This window comes from Myxine glutinosa, chromosome 13 (genome assembly GCF_964187855.1).
Source record: "Myxine glutinosa chromosome 13, kmMyxGlut1.1, whole genome shotgun sequence".
Lineage (NCBI taxonomy): Eukaryota > Metazoa > Chordata > Myxini > Myxiniformes > Myxinidae > Myxine > Myxine glutinosa.
In genome coordinates, this window is record NC_136273.1 from 43,955,349 (window position 1) to 43,973,157 (window position 17,809).

The 17,809-nt window shown below is 45.7% G+C and overlaps 1 protein-coding gene across 15 annotated transcripts in view; it reads left to right on the forward strand.

Annotated features, from left to right (window-relative positions):
* RABL6 (RAB, member RAS oncogene family like 6) overlaps positions 1-17,385 on the forward strand; it is a 67,428-nt gene extending 50,043 nt beyond the window's left edge. For 11 of the 15 annotated variants that reach the window (XM_078767384.1, XM_078767382.1, XM_078767383.1 and 8 more), the window contains exons 14-18: positions 3,289-3,344; positions 3,920-4,164; positions 15,274-15,448; positions 15,559-15,614; positions 15,772-17,385. In XM_078767384.1, coding sequence (XP_078623510.1) covers positions 3,289-3,344; positions 3,920-4,164; positions 15,274-15,448; positions 15,559-15,614; positions 15,772-15,957 — 718 coding nt within the window. In that variant the 3' untranslated portion in view covers positions 15,958-17,385. Of the gene's footprint in view, positions 1-3,288; positions 3,345-3,919; positions 4,165-4,825; positions 5,226-15,273; positions 15,449-15,558; positions 15,615-15,771 lie in introns of those variants that run through there. The other 4 variants (XM_078767377.1, XM_078767380.1, XM_078767381.1 and 1 more) reach the window with 2 other exon arrangements.
* The last annotated feature ends 424 nt before the right edge of the window (positions 17,386-17,809 follow it).

Here is a 17,809-nt window from a genome sequence, read left to right on the forward strand (position 1 = left end):
AAGAAAGTGAAGATCGACGAAATGCAGTTTGGATTCATGCCAGGAAGAGGAACGACAGACGCGCTTTTCATTGTGAGGCAGTTGCAGGAGAAGTACATGGAGAAGAGGAAGAAGTTGTTTCTTGTGTTTGTTGATCTGGAGAAAGCATTCGATAGGGTACCACGCAAAGTATTGACATGGGCATTGAGGAAGTTAGGAGTGGAGGAATGGTTGATCAGAGTAGTGATGGCAATGTACAAAAGAGCGTGCACAGCTGTAAGGACGAGGGACGGGAACAGTGGTGAGTTTGAGGTGAAGGTGGGAGTGCATCAGGGGTCGGTACTAAGTCCTCTACTATTTGTAGCTGTGATGGAGGTGCTGGCTCAGAACGTAAAGGAGGGTTTACCGTGGGAGTTGTATGCAGATGATCTGTTGTTGATTGCGGAAAGTATGGATGGACTGAAGGAAAAGATGAACACGTGGAAGGAATGTATGGAGACAAAAGGTCTGAAGGTGAATATCGGAAAGACGAAGGTGATGGCACGTGGTAAAGCATGTGGTGAGGTGGAAAGAACTGGGAAGTGGCCCTGTGCTGTGTGTAGGAAGGGTGTCGGAGTGAACTCCATTCAATGTACAATGTGCGCTGAGTGGGTTCATCAAAAATGTAGTGGTCTGAGAGGGTCATTAACCAGTGTGGCAGCTACATTCAAATGTAAGGTGTGCACAGAGGGAGCTGCAGATGGAGGAAATGTTGAGTTGGATCTTGGAGACAGCGTGAAGCTGGAAGGTGTGAAAACATTTTGCTACCTCGGAGACATGCTGAATGGAGAAGGTGGATCAGACTCGGCAACGGTTGCTCGAGTGAGATGTGCATGGAAGAAGTTTCGGGAACTGGGTGGCGTGCTGATGATGAGGGGAGTGTCGTTGAAGCTGAAGGGAAAGGTGTATGCTGCATGTGTGAGAAGTGTTATGATTTATGGGAGCGAGACATGGGTAACTAGAACGGGCACTCGGTAGAGCGCATACCTTCGCCGCAGCTACTGTTCTGTACTTGGTAAAAATACGATTTTGACCTTTTCGTGACCTTGACCTTGACCTTTGACCCGATTGCTCCCAAAATCTAATCAAATGTGTCCCGTATAATAACCAATCATCCCACCAAATTTCATGCAATTCGGTTGAATACTTTTTGAGTTATGCGAATAACATACACACACACACACAGACATACAAATAAATACACAGCGATCAAAACATAACTTTCCGCTTTTGCGAAGGTAATAAACGTAGAGCAGCAACGAAGGTTGGAAAGGGTGGAAATGCGAATGGTTCGGTGGATGTGTGGAGTATCGTTGAGAGAGAGGAAGACAAATGATGAATTGCGAAAGATGATGGGAATAGAGCCTGTGATTGATGCTGTGAAGAGGAACAGGTTGAGATGGTTTGGTCATGTGTTGAGGAAGGATGAAAGTGACTGGTTGAGAAGAGTGATGGAAATGAATGTAGAAGGAAGCAGATGACGGGGAAGACCGAAAAAGACTTGGCTAAAGATGGTGGAAGAAGAAATGCGGGCAAGGGGGTTAACAAGGGGAGATGCACAAAATAGGGCAAAATGGAGAAGATTGTCATGGGGACCGCAAGGCTAACCCCCGCTCTAGCAGGGAAAATGGCCTTTAAAATGCATGTTGTTGTTGTTGTTGTTGTTGTTGTATTGGGTGCAATACAGATGTAGTAACGTAAAATCTCCATTTTACCTCGTTCATCCTTGAGCCAAAAATGTCTGAATGCTTGATGCATCCCGATTTTGGATTGGAGTAATTCTTGTCCGTCTCATGTGAGCTGTAGGACCCTTTATACTTATTGTCCCCTGTCGCACCGCGGAGCGAAAGGGGGACTATGGTTTTCCCGTCCGTGCGTGCGTGCGTACGTGCGTGTGTGCATGCGTGTGTGCATAAGCGAAGGACCGCATTCGAATTTCGTGTGTGGGTGCAACCCACGTCAAAATCCAAGATGGCCGCCACCATGTATGTCTGATGCCATGTATGTCTGAACCTTGTGAGCGGAATATCTTGAAAAATAAGCGAAGTACCAACTTCTAATCTGGTGTCTGGATGTATCTTGGCACAAGGAAGAACGCTATTGAAAATTGGGTCGCCACGTCAAAATCCAAGATGGCCGCCACCATATATATGTCAACCTTGTGAGCGAAATATCTTGAGAAATAAGCGAAGTACCAACTTCTAATCTGGTGTGTGGGTGTATCTCGGCCTCAGGAAGAACCCTCTTGAAAATTGGGTCGCCACGTCAAAATCCAAGATGGCCGCCGCCATGTATGTCTGAACCTTGTGAGCGGAATATCTTGAAAAATAAGCGAAGTACCAACTTCTAATCTGGTTTGTCGTTGTATCTAGGCATAAGGAAGAACGCTATTGAAAATTGGGTCGCCAAGTCAAAATCCAAGATGGCCACCACCATATATATGTCTGAACCTTGTGAACGAAATATCTTGAAAAATAAGCGAAGTACCAACTTCTAATCTGGTGTGTGGGTGTATCTAGGCATAAGGAAGAACCCTATTGAAAATTGGTTCGCCACGTCAAAATCCAAGATGGCCGCCACCATATATATGTCTGAACCTTGTGAGCGAAATATCTTGAAAAATAAGCGTAGTACCAACTTCTAATCTGGTGTGTGGGTGTATCTCGGCATAAGGAAGAACGCTATTGAAAATTGGGTCGCCACGTCGAAATCCAAGATGGCCACCTCCATGTTTGTCTGAACCTTGTGAGCGAAATATCATATCATAGCATGTTTTCTGCGTCTTCCACTTTGTCAACTCACATCACTTCCCCGACGGGGGACCTAGGCGTAACGCTTGTTATTTCCTTCAAGTAATGGTGACTTCTGGAGGAGCAAATCTACAGACAGTGATTAGGGCAGAAAGTGTACATTGGGCAATGGGCATATACAGAGTGTGCTGCTTTATAGCATTAAACAAAACTATGCGATTGGACAGACACAGGAAGATTACTTCCACCTGTGGGAGAACAGGGGAACAGGAGCTCACGGATATCGGTGTCGTTTTACTCGAATTGCAAGTGCTAGAAAAGTGTGGATGAATTGAGAAAGTGGGAGGTAAGTGCTTAGATGGGACCACCAAATGGGAATTTGTAATGTTTGCCTAGGCTTCGGAAGATGGAAGGGGTGTTATCTTATGAATGCAATCATTGTAAACATGTATTTGTGAAGGGGAGGTTGTTGTTTGAAAATGGCCTGAATTCTCCTCTTTACATGTTCCTTCACAAACAGCCCTGATTCTTCCAGAAAGCAACCTCAAAATCAAAGTGTCTCATCCCACACATCTGGTAAGATAGAATATCGTAATCTGGGAAATAATCCTGATACTGAAAATAAATAATGAGCTTTAGTATATGTGATGCCGGATGAAAAGCCACTGAGGCTGTTCAAAAGTAAAAGTGATATAACCAGCTTTCTAGTCGAAGACAAAATGGGGTGTGCTGTTGTAAGGGGTGACGTAATGTTCCCACTCCTATTTATCCAACATAGCACGGTCGCGTCAAAATGATGTTAAATTGACTGTCTGTTTTGCTACACCTTGTGGTATCGATCTCAATGGCGACTCATCCACTGTAAACTCTGTGATGTTGAGAGGAGGTTTTGAAGAGTCACTTTAGGCATGCAATTTGAGAATTTGATTTGTATTCTAAAGCTGTTGAATACTTTTCTGGACTTTAGCATTATTTAATGTCGAATTATTCAGTCTGTGCAACGTTTCTTTCGACGTTGCAAACCATGTCCCTTTGTTGCAAGCACACCAAAAACAGCACACCTTTCCAAGGAAGGAAAACGATTCGTGTGATTAGTGTAATTTAAAAAGAAATCGCTTGCTGCTTTGTCCATTTTTGCATTACCTGTGCAGTTCCGAAGGATGCGGTGCTTAACCTGGCTCAGCTGGCCATGAGCGACAAGGCATCGGGCGACCTGGGAAACCACGCCAAGGGTGGTCAAAAAGAGGAAACTTTAAGGGGCTCTGGAGAAGAAAAGTTTGAACATCTGTTGGACGAGAGCGACTGTGAAGGTCCTGCCCCAGATCAGCTGCTCTCCTTCATTTTGGACGATCCCGATTACGAGGCGAATGATTCATTCAAAGGTTTGACCACGAAGGTATTTCACGTTTTATGCCTGCGCCGACGAAGTCGCCGGAGGCATGAAGTTTTCGGGTTGTCCGTCTGTCCGTCCGTGATAGGTTTTCGTTACTGCAATAACTTGATAACAGCTGAAGGTATCTTGGTGCAGGTATATATAATGAGGTAAATATAAACCGATTAGATTTTGGGCTCACGAGGTCAAAGGTCAGATAAATAACACAAAAGTGAGAATTGCTTTGCAATCCATGTGCCCTACCGGTGCCGATTCATGTTTCTTGTTTTTTTTTTTGTTTTTTTAAACTAATTTTAAAAATTGATGAAACATCCTGAAACTCGTAATAAAGCTGTGCACCCAGTTTCAGTTCAATATGTTATTAAAGGGCAAGGGGAAAAAGTAAAGAAAACTGACCCATGTACGGTATATAATGTGATATATTCTGAGTCCAAAAAGGGCACAACTCCATGGAAAATTGATGAAACGCCCCAAAACTTGAACTTGTTCTGTATCTTATCATAATGAAGCCATGTACCAAGTTTCATTTGAATATGTTAAAGGGCATGGAAAAAAGTGCAGAAAACCACAGGTGGGACAGACAGATGGAGAGCAAACGTAGAGTCCCCTTGTAGGAGACTAATAAGACAAGTTCGACTGAGCTGTTTTGTTTTTTTAAATACAGAGGCCAAGGCTAATGGAAGAGTTGACGAGCAATTTGTGGAATGTCCATAAGACCTTCTTCCATTCTTCAGTAGTCCACTGGCGGTGCTTCATGGCCCAGGCAAGCCTCTTTTTCTTATTTTGCCATCTTAGCAATGGCTTTCTTACTGCCACTCGACCTGTCAAACCTGCAGCTCGAAGTCTTCTCTTCACAGTTGAAACTGAGACTTGCTTACTTTCGACCAGTGTTAAGCTGTGCTTGAAGCTGTTGTCCTGTGAGCCGCCCATCACGCAAGCTGTTGACTCTCAGAAACTTGTCTTCTGATTCTGTTGTGGCTTTGGGTCTGCCAGACCTCTTCCTGTCAGTTTCCGAGTGCCTTTTGATGGTGTAGGAAACTGCACATACTGACACCTTGGCTTTCTTTGCAATTTTTCTAAAGGAAAGACCTACACTTTTAAGGGTTTTAATGGTTTGTCTGTCCTCCTTTGTTAATTGCCTTTTCTCGCCATTATGATAGCAATATACTACTTCCTGCAGTGCAATATTGTCCAAATAATGCTTCAGAGGGTGTAATAACAGTTGGTTCCAATACTGTTTTTATACAGACAGAGGGTTCATAATCAAGTAATCAGCAGAGGTTGGGACACCTGTAGGAATTGTTTTCATCAACTTTCAAGGCTTAATTTACTTACATTGCTGCAGAACAGCTGTAAGTTGTTAACCCATTACTTGTTCCCTGAAGAAGTCCTTTTTTTTTACAATATAACTGTGCAATTTACATTATTTTCCAGTTTTTGCTAACCTAAACTTTTTCTTTTTTTTAACCTCGAGCAGTTTACTGCGTACCTTTGTACCATTTCAGGTTATTCACTAGACTTTAATTGCTTAAATTTCAATAAAAACTGGAAAAATTGAGGTGTTCTAAAACTTTTGACCGGTAGTGTATATATATATATATATACACAAAGAATTAAGTTAAGCACCCCCCCCGTTTTTTTACAACCTCGCACATTACAAGTTTGTTGTCGTCAAAACAGTGTAATATACCCATGATATTGCTATATTTTCTGCAGAAGTGATATTATGGTCACATAAAAACATAACAATCATGCCGTTTTCAATATTTTATTCTGAATAATTGAAGGTGAAATTTTTTGGGAATTTTAGGCATATTTTCACCTCGATTTAAGTATGGAGCTATAGGTCCATCACGGACAGTGTGGATGACGTTTATGTTTTCTAACGTACAGTCATTGTTCTGAGAAGACCTCTAGCGATCTTTGCGTCAATAACGTGTGTAGGACCCACGTGATCGGATCACTGACTCAACCCTACGTCTCATAGACCCTGTAAGCCGTCGTATGCGTTGCTGTGGCAGGTTGTTCCATTCCCGATGTAATGCACGTTCCAATTCATCCAGATTGGCTATTGGAGGGACCATCTTCGCAATTTGTCGTCCCAACATGTCCCAAACGTGCTCGAGGGGGTTCAGGTCAGGACTGTACGCAGGCCAGGGGATGGTTGTCACAGCACCTTGCTCCAGCAAGGCTCGGACGCGTCTCGCACGGTGAGGCCTGGCGTTGTCATCCATGAAGATGGGTCTGCTGGCGAGGGTGTGGTCATCGAAGTGCGGGATTACGGTGGTATTCAGGATTTCCGGACAACGCCAGGCCTCACCGTGCGAGACACGTCCGAGCCTTGCTGGAGCAAGGTGCTGTGACAACCATCCCCTGGCCTGCGTACAGTCCTGACCTGAACCCCCTCGAGCACGTTTGGGACATGTTGGGACGACAAATTGCGAAGATGGTCCCTCCAATAGCCAATCTGGATGAATTGGAACGTGCATTACATCGGGAATGGAACAACCTGCCACAGCAACGCATACGACGGCTTACAGGGTCTATGAGACGTAGGGTTGAGTCGGTGATCCGATCACGTGGGTCCTACACACGTTATTGACGCAAAGATCGCTAGAGGTCTTCTCAGAACAATGACTGTACGTTAGAAAACATAAACGTCATCCACACTGTCCGTGATGGACCTATAGCTCCATACTTAAATTGAGGTGAAAATATGCCTAAAATTCCCAAAAAATTTCACCTTAAATTATTCAGAATAAAATATTGAAAACGGCATGATTGTTATGTTTTTATGTGACCATAATATCACTTCTCCAGAAAATATAGCAATATCATGGGTATATTACACTGTTTTGACGACAACAAACTTGTAATGTGCGAGGTTGTAAAAAAACGGGGGGGGGGGGGGTGCTTAACTTAATTCTTTGTGTATATATATATATATATATATATATATATATATATATATATATATATATATATATATATATATATATATAAATGTATGTATATATATATATAAATGTATGTATATATATATATAAATGTATGTATATATATATATAAATGTATGTATATATATATATAAATGTATGTATATATATATATAAATGTATGTATATATATATGTAAATGTATGTATATATATATATAAATGTATGTATATATATATGTAAATGTATGTATATATATATATAAATGTATGTATATATATATATAAATGTATGTATATATATATGTAAATGTATGTATATATATATATAAATGTATGTATATATATATGTAAATGTATGTATATATATATATGAATGTATGTATATATATATGTAAATGTATGTATATATATATATGAATGTATGTATATATATATATAAATGTATGTATATATATATATATGAATGTATGTATATATATATATATAAATGTATGTATATATATATATATGAATGTATGTATATATATATATAAATGTATGTATATATATATATAAATATATATATATATATATATATATATATATATATATATATATATATATATATATATATATATTGTCGCCCCGTGGGTTTGTTGAAGTTGTCTGGAATGTCACTGCATTGAAATTGGGTCAGCCATTACATATCTTTCCACTACAATACCATGCAGGTGTGACCGTCAAATTAACCGGGTGTTACGCTAATTGGTACTGTGCTCATAGTCTCCAAATAATGGACGAGTAAGCCGAGAGACACATGGAACAGTCTAGGTACATGGCCTTAAGATCCAGGCACCATCCCAGCGTAGCCAATCAACCCCCAACGGACATTCCAGATTACAAAATTGGCCACGACAACCCAAATTAACCTGAGATCAGGTATATTTAATCGAACTAGTAATGGTCACATGGGGCAAGGAATACAAAGAACAAATATCAATGGCAATAAAATCCCTTACCGTTTTTGAAACAGGCGCACCCACGAAACAACGAATAAACAGGATTCCTTAATTATCTATATCCTTAATCTGGGCCCACATTCACACTCCTGTATATAAGACAGAGGTAATCTAAGAGACTGAAATACTGGGTACTCATGGAAAAATTTTACAGTAACATTGTGTCTGGTCTGGAAGAGAGTAGAGTGTATGGCTCTGGCATAGGTGGGGCGTGGCCTTGGCATGGTTGCATGAACGAAGAAGTGTGTGCAGCATTCTCCCAGGCTGATTCTGGACAACTCCTCACTCCACCTGCTTTTAAAGCATCAGGCATCATCCATGATGTGCTACGCCCCTCCCCTCTCTCGCCATTGGTCAAGGGTCCCGTTTGATGGAGGTGGACCAACCCTCTCGACTGGTCAGTCATGCTAGGTCTTCCCCCTTTCCATCTCAAGCAGGAATGAAGTTGTTTCCACACCTAAACTGGTGCTGATGGCCTAGCAAAAGCTTTAAAAGAACATAAAGACAGTTTTACAAAGGGCAGAACCTAAAATGAAGGCTTGCAGGAATGGTGATTTTTTAGACACATTAGGAGTGGTGGATTTTGTCTATCTATCATGTATATCGACGCATGTAACGAGCCAGCAGCAGATGTAACAAGCCAGCAGCAGATGCAACAAGCTGGCGGATGATCTCATCGGTGGCAGAAGCGTGCGGTGGCAGAAGCGTGCGGTGGCAGAACTGTGCGGTGGCAGATGGCAGGATGGCCAGCTTCAGCCCGACCCAAACTGCCCCGCTAATCCCTCGATCCTGCTCTCTGGCTCCTGCCCCTCTAGATACCTCTAAATTAAGCGATCTCTCCAAGGCCCTCTAATCCAATAAACTAACCTAGCACCTGGAAGAAGATCAAGGAACATATCATGACTGCAACGATAAGATGGCTTGGCCTTACCTGGCTTGCTGGCAGAGTAGCCTGATGGGGGAGGAGGGGTTGCTTACCCCTACTCTAACAATTTGGGACACAATGGGTCCTTGCATAAGCCAATTTCCCAGCACCATCACAATAAGCTCATTGTAACCCAAAGGGGATTTCTGCAGTGTTTTTAAAGCCTGAATGGCATGTTTATTAAAACTAGGGCATGCCCGTACTATATCTATATCTAAAATTATATCCCCCCCCTCTATTTACATGAAATGGTTTGGTCCAAAGCGAACGGCTTGCGAGTACGGTGACAACCCCCCCCCCCCCCCCCTCTATTTACATGAAATGGTTTGGTCCAAAGCGAACGGCTTGCGGAGTTTGGTAAAGAAATCGCCATCGCGTGCACAAACGCGCAGGAAAGCGAAAGAATCGCAAATTAGTTTTAATTAGTTTTAAAACATAGTTTAACGCCAACATAGCGGCAACATAGTTTGCCAACGTGAAATAAATGAATACGCTCTCAAATGTGCCGTCCGAGGCAGAGTCTGTTCGCCACGTTCGGCACACGTGATAACTCGCTGCTCTCTGATTGGTTGAATCGTTTTTTGGACATAGCTCGGTAACTACTTGTCCGATTAATATGAAACCTTGAAAAGGCACATCCTCGGGTCCCCAGCAATATACCTGGCAAGTTTCAAGTATATCGGACCCGTGGTTGTCGAGAAACAGCGGTCACAGACATACATACATACATACATACATACATACATACATACATACATACATACACACAGAGATTACTGGAATTATAGATAGATGATGTTTTCGGGTTGGAGAACTGATCTTTGTGATGTATTCCCAAGAGCAAATTGTAGATCCCTAGCTGTGCAATAGCAAGACAGACGTTAATGCGTCCACATAGCAAATGACTTCTTTTGTATCACAGATTATATGGTAATTACCGTAATGATATTCGTACTATTATCTGTGTAAAAATGTATATATTGTGGGAGTTACCACCATTGAGGCATAATCCACAGGCACGGGAGCAGTGGGTCTATTGATGGTATGGGCGTGGCGTGCGCTCGGTTGTTGGAGCCACACCCCCTTAAGAGGGCGGGGCGGAAGTGATTTGAGTTATAAAAGATGCATGAGTTCCGGTCGGGTTTTAGTTATGTTGAAATAAAGGAGCCTTGAACAAGTGAAGAAGTGTTTCACCCTCTCGTTGTCCGCAACTCCTACATTGTTGACCCCGTCTTGCTCTTGAATGTTTTCGGAGCTTCAAACGAACATGGCGACTAGTGCAGTTTCGATTAAACTGCCGGAGTTTTGGGAACGACAAGCTGCTGTTTGGTTCGCTCAAGCTGAGGCGCAATTCGCCATTCAGAGCATTTCTGCTGATGACACGAAGTATTATTATGTCGTGTCTGCGCTCAGCGGCTCCACTACGACCAGGGTTGTGACCTTTCTCCAGGATCCTCCGAAGGGCGGGAAGTACAAGACGCAAAAGGCGCTGCTGCTCGAAACCTTCGAGTTCACTGAGGCCGAGCGCGCCCGTCAGCTCCTTTCTCTACCCGGGCTGGGTGACTCCAAGCCGTCGGAGCTGATGGACCACATGTTGTCTCTCCTGGGCAGCCACCGACCATGTTTCCTCTTCAAAGAACTGTTCCTGCAACAGCTGCCAGGACAGGTATGGCCAGCCCTGGCCAACTCGCCTGTTAAGGATTTCCGCGCCCTGGCCAGGGAAGCAGACAAGTTTTTCTCCGCCAGACAGCAATGTAGTGCGGCCGCATGGGACCCCGGCCCCGTCGAGCCTACGCCACTGACGGACACCGTTGCGGCCGCCATTACGGCCCAGCGGCGGAAGGCCCCAGGCTTGTGCTTTTACCACGCAAGGTGTGGGCCCAAGGCCAAGGCATGCCGGCCACCCTGCAACTTCAGCGAGTCGGGAAACAGGGTGGCCGGCGCTCGTTAACTGCTATGAGCTTCGGCCGTTCGGGCAGTTTGTTGTTCATTTCGGACACAGACTCCGGACGTCGTTTCATCTGCGACACAGGGGCCCACGTGAGCGTTCTACCTGCGTCGGCATTGGACTGGGAGGCCGGGAGTCACAGCCCCACCCTGGAAGCCGCCAACGGCAGTGCTATTCAGACTTTTGGCAAACGGACCGTTGCACTGTGCTTTGGCGTGCAGCGGTTTCCATGGGATTTTGTCACGGTGAGGGTGTCCACCCCCTTGCTGGGCGCTGATTTCCTCTGCACCAACGGCCTATTGGTGGATGTTAAAAATCTGCGGCTCATTAATGCGGAGACATTCAGTTCTCTTCCATGCTCGCTGAGTGGGTCCGCCTCGACGAGGCTTGCTTGCACGCTCTCGACCTCTGATGAGTTCGCCCACCTCCTCATCGAGTTCCCGGCCCTTACACGGCCCAGCTTTTCAGCCGTTGTCGTCAGTCACGGAGTGGAGCATCACATTCCGACCACCGGCCCGCCTGTCTACGCCCCGGGCTCGACGCCTCGACCGGGAGAAACTCGCTATCGCAAAGGCGGAGTTCGACACGTTGGAGCGCCTTGGCATCGTGCGACGGTCTGACAGCCCGTGGGCCTCACCTCTCCACATTGCGCCGAAGCCGGGTGGCGGTTGGCGCCCATGCGGAGATTATCGCCGCCTTAACGACGCCACTACCCCTGACCGCTACCCAATCCTGCACATCCAGGATTTTTCTGCCCGCTTGGCCGGTAAAGTTTTTTTTTTTTCTAAGGTGGACCTCGTTCGTGGTTACCACCAGGTCCCCGTCCGGCCACAGGATGTTCCTAAGACTGCGGTGATTACACCGTTCGGGCTTTTCGAATTCCTCCTCATGCCTTTTGGGCTCAAGAACACGGCCCAGGCTTTCCAGCGCCTGATGGACAGCGTGTTGCGGGATTTGCCGTTTCTGTTCGTCTACCTCAGTGTTTCCCAACCTGTGGTACGCGAGGGCCTTCCAGGTGGTTCGCGACTCAACCTTAACAAAAAAAGATTTTGCCTGATAATTTTTTTATTTCTGATTTCTGATATATTTCATGATTTCCGATGTGCTGTGAGCAAAGTTATGCCCCGCATCGACCAGCTGGTGGAGAAGAAACAGATGCAGCCCTCGCATTAAATTGAAATAAGCCTGATATCTTATCGAATTGAGTTTTTCTGGAACCAGGTGGTACGCGGATTGAGTTTTTCTGAAACCAGGTGGTACGCGGCGACGGTACGGGACCTCCAAGTGGTACTCGATCAGAAAACGGTTGGGAAACACTGGTCTACCTGGACGATATACTCATCGCCAGCGCTTCCAGGACGGAGCACATGCTTCACCTCCGAGCGCTCTTTGAACGCCTCAGTCAGCACGGCCTGATTATTAACCCGGCCAAGTGCTTGTTCGGGGTTGCCTCAATTGACTTTTTCGGCCACCGCATCACGAGGGAGAGGGCCGTCCCACTGCTGTCTGAAGTGGAGGCTGTGAAGGGTTTTCCGCGCCCCGTCACCGTCAAGGCCCTGCAGGAGTTTTTGGGCATGGTTAACTTTAACCATCGTTTCGTGCCCCGGGCGGCCGAGCTGATGTGGCCCCTTTATGAGGCCCTCAAGGGCAAGCCTACCAAACGCGCCATCGACTGGACCGAGGAGATGTCCAAGGCTTTCACGGATGCTAAACTGGCCCTCGCCAGCGCAACCATGCTGGCGCATCCGTCGCCCGAGGCACCGATTTCTCTCACCATGGACGCTTCGTACTATGCTGTTGGCGCCATGCATGAGCCAGTGGGTCAACGGGGCCTGGCAGCCGCTTGCTTATTTTAGCCGGCAGCTCCGCCCTAACGAACGAAAGTACAGTACCTTCGATCGTGAGCTCCTAGGCCTCTACCTAGCTGTCCGACACTTCCGTTACCTGTTGGAAGCCCGCCCGTTCACGGCGTTTGTGGACCACAAGCCCCTGGTTTTTGCCATGGCCAAGGTCTCGGAGCTGTGGTCTGCCCGTCAACAACGCCAGCTCTCCTTCGTTTCCGAGTTCACGACGGACATACAACATGTTGCTGGGAAGGATAATACGGTCGCCGATTGTCTCTCCCGGTCCATAGCTGGCGCGATTCACCTTGGCATCGACTACGCCCGCATGGCGGCCGATGAGATCTCCGACCCGGATGTCCAGCCCCGCCGGCTGGTGGTCACGGGGCTTCGACTGTCTGATGTGCCGTTCAAGGACATGGGCACCACGCTACTGTGCGACGTATCTTTGGGACAGCCTCGCCCCGTCGTACCCACCAGCTGGAGATGGCTGGTGTTCGATGCCATCCATGGTCTTTCTCACCCAGGCAGGAAGGCGTCGCAAAAGTTGGTAGCAGCGAAGTTCGTTTGGCACGGGCTCAGGAAGGATGTGCGCGACTGGGCCAACACCTGCGTTGAGTGCCAACGCTCGAAGGTGCATCGCCATACCTAAGCCCCATTGGCGCCATTCACAGTGCCCGAGCGACGGTTTGACCATGTTAACGTGGACCTGGTAGGGCCCCTCCCCCCCTCGCGGGGATTCACCCACCTCCTCACGGTGGTCGTTAGGACCACCAGGTGGCCAGAGGCCGTCCCGCTCACATCTACAACGTCCACCGATGTGGCCCGGGCATTCATCGGCACTTGGGTTGCCCGTTTTAGCGCCCCCTCTGACATCTCTTCACACAGGGGGCCCCAGTTCACTTCAGAGCTCTGGGGTGTTGTTGCCCAGGGGTTGGGGGTAAAGCTCCATCGCACCACTGTATATCATCCCCAGGCTAATGGATTGTGTGAGAGGTTCCATCGCTCAGTGAAAGCTGCTCTCAGGGCCAGCCTCCGGGATGACAGTTGGACCGACAGACTCCCGTGGGTGATGTTGGGCCTCAGAAAAGCCCCTAAGGAAGACCTCCAGTCCTCATCCGCTGAGCTCGTCTATGGCCAGCCGCTGCGGGTTCCCGGGGAGTTCATGCCTGATGCCACAAGCCCCTCGTCCGCTGCCCGTCAGCGGTCGGTTCTACGGGAGAATGCCAAAATGTTTGCACCAGTGCCCACATCTCAACATGGTTTGCCTCAGGCCCACGTCCCGCCGGATCTACATACAGCGGAGTACGTCTTTGTTCGCCATGACGCACACTGGGGGCCGCTTCGGCCGCCTTACGACGGGCCTTTCCGCGTTCTGGAGGCCGGGGACAAGTCCTTCGTGGTCGACGTCGGCGGCAAACCGGACCACCTTTCAGTGGACCGCCTCAAGCCGGCTCAATTGGACCTAGACCAGCCCCCTCGGTTGGCTCAACCCCCATGGCGGGGCCGTCCTCCGTCGGGTAAGTCCCCGGTTGGCCCGCCTACCGCCAAGCCGCTAACAGTCCCTGCTCGGGTCATCAGGGGTCGTTTCGGCTGGGTGGTTAAGGCCCCCCAAAAACTGACATTGCCCGTGCGAGTGAATTCTGGGGAGGCACATGTGGGGGTTACCCCATTGAGGCATAATCCACAGGCACGGGACCAGTGGGTCTATTGATGGTATGGTCGTGGCGTGCGCTCGGTTGTTGGAGCCATGCCCCCTTAAGAGGCTGGGGCGGAAGTGATTTGAGTTATAAAAGATGCATGAGTTCCGGTCGGGTTTTAGTTCTGTTGAAATAAAGGAGCCTTGAACAAGTGAAGAAGTGTTTCACCCTCTCGTTGTCCGCATCTCCTACAATATCAAGTTTCGGGTGGTTGGGAATACCGTATCCTTTAAGAAGACCCAAAAAATGTTTTGAGACCTATCCTACCAATTTGGTAACAACCAAATGGGAGAAGTCCTGGTTACCTCATCATCCTAGTCATCCACTAACTCCCCTCCCATAAAAAGCAGCTGACTGAGTCTTACCTCAAACCCCAAATACCATGCCAGCTTTCCAAATGGATAGAAAAGCTTTCCAAATGGATCCACTAACATCCTAGAAGACCTAGTAATCCACTAACGTAATTGACTTGCAAAAGTCTTGGTTTGGCAAAAATATATACCTGGTGGTATGCATCGTCTTCAGGTTAGCTTTTCTGTCAGCCATGAAAATCGAACCTACACCTGTCAGGCAATGCAAAAAGGTTTTAACCACTCCACCACCAAGCCACATTATGTGTCGTGGTTGATATTTTTCGTATCACATATTTCGCTCCATTTTAAAAATCCTTCACCCATTTATCTGTTACTATGAAGAACTTTGACTCTTTATCCTGTTAAACCCTCTTTTCTCTCCTGCAAACCCCCATCTTGCCCTTTTCAGGAAGAGTTTCCAACCTGGCAGGAACCTTCTGATATTTCTGATGTTGAACCAGGATCCTCCTCTACTCTCCCTGGTCTGCTTCCCTCACCACTTCCCCCCATCCCTGTGGATCCCCATCCTATACCTGATACATTTTCCCTCATTGCAGAAGAAAGAAACAGCATTGATGACGAAGGTAAAACTGTTTTGTGTTTGAGTTTTGTTTTAACGTTTTCTTCTTCTTTAAAAAAAAAAAAAATCGGTAAATATTTCCCGTTGCTTGGCAATTCTGTCAATGTTCCACAGACAAAGTTCTGGTGAAGGAGAAGAAGAAAAAGAAGCGAAAAGAGAAGGAAAAGGTGGTGAGTTTTCGGTGATGGGTTTGATAATATATGAGATAAGAAGATGCATGATGACAGAAGCAGATTGCAATTGTAAATTTTTACTCTTACCATTCTTTATTTAAATAAATGTATGTTTATATATATATATATTTATATTTTGGGATGTTTATTTCAGGCTTTGGAGGACAAGAAAGGGAGAGAGCGGAGAAGCAAAGAGAAAGATGGTTTGGGAGAGGAGGGTGAAAAGAAAAAGAAGAAGAAGAAACGGCCAAAGGGACGGGATGAGCGGGTTGGTCGAGACAGTGCAGGAGAAGATGACGAATTGGGGCCTGTTGTGGGAGTGGATTATGAAGAACTATGACTATCGAACTTTGGCGAATGTGAAATTTGCAAAGGAACATGTGGTCTGGTGACCCAGCATTTTGAGAAAGAAATTTTACATATTTTAATATATTGCTTTTCTATCCATTAGGAAAGCTGGCATGGTATTTGGGGTTTGTTGAGGTAAGACTCAGTCAGCTGCTTTTTAGGGGAGGGAGAGATTATGTGGTTGTAATCCAGTCTGGATCTCTAAGCGGGTAGAGGTGATATAGCCGAGACACTGCTGAATGTTGATAAAATGGGAGGGTGATGACATTCTGAGAGTATATGTGTATTTTCAGTCATCCTGTTGCAAAATTGAGATCTTGCTGGATTTCGACAAAGGTGCCAGATTTTTGGACACGATGCATTTGGTGTCCAATCGAATATGATAGGACATAGTTCACGTGAAGCTGAAAACTTTATCTCCGTCGTACTGTCATTAAAGCGTCTTTCATTCGGATCTCAACGCCCACGGAGACGTGATCAGTTTGGTTATCCCATTTTTCTGATTCTTTTCTTTTGGAATCGAAGAATGTTGAAGTTTTGGCTGAAGAGGACGCACGGATTGATTTGCTACAAACCTGGGCTATCTTCAAAAATTCCTTCACGGACAGCGTCAAAATAACCAGTTCGGTGAATGAAAGGGACGAGAATCACTATTGGTCGTGTAAGGTTTTGTCTCGTTTTAAACAACCTTAATTAAGCGTCTCATAGCCACAACCTATTTAAAATGGGCACGACTTTTATTTTATGGGGGAAAACCCCGATTTTAGAAGATTCTTGCTCTGCACCGCACTTTCGGTGGTTCTCTTAATTAGGGGCAGGAATTTGTCACCGATATAAACGGAAGCCATTTATGTAAATTATCAACTTTACTTGCATTTGTGTTTGAGTTGGGATCAGTTTTGTTTCATTTCATGTGTTTTGCGAAGACGTACGCATTACCTGCTTTGTCCCCAGCTTGAGAAATACGGGCATGATATGTGGAAATGATTGTTTTACGATACAAAAGCCTCTGATTTCACAATTGCATGTTGTCTTGAGTATATGGCTTGTTTCTCATTATTTTTAAATTTGATGATAAATGTGGATTATTTGTTCATTTTGGGGCCTTTGATTCTTTTTGATTTGTGGTTCCCGGCAGTGCAGCACGTTCTGTTGCAACCAGATCTTCGTATGAATCACCATGAAAGTATTTATTGTGACCGTGAGCACTCATCCGACCACACAGCTTCATGACCAATGAAACTTGGCTGAATCACATGTTTTGTGACATCTCCAGCAGTCTTCATGTTACGAGAGCATGTTTACTTTAACGTGCTCCAGATATAACGAGTTTATATAAATAAATAAATATATTTTACACCAGCATCTGTAAATACGTGCATGAGTTGTTTTGGCACCAAATAAAAAGCCTCCATTCCAATGGTCTAGTATTTGGTGGGAAATAATGAAATAACTTGTTTCCCAAGTACTGGTACTTGATTTAATCATAAGCTCATTCACACCGTCACTCAGTGCTACCTATCACTGAGCCAATTAACTACTCCACAAGCCCTCACTTTAGTTTCCATATGTTACCTTTTCAAATGCCTTGTGAAAGTCGAGATTGCACTTCTCTCATTATCCACCGAATCAGAAACTGCTTAATTGAATAATAAATTAGTTAAACATGACCTGCCTTTAGTAAATGCATGCTGATGACCTTTAAGTCGATTATATTTTTACGTTTGTGGGGGTAGATGAAATACCTTATTCGAGATAGAATCGTACAGATTAGAATGCTCCGTATGCCGCGAAGAACCCATCTCGATGTCCATAAGTAGGCCGTCTGTCCGGGTAATGCGTTT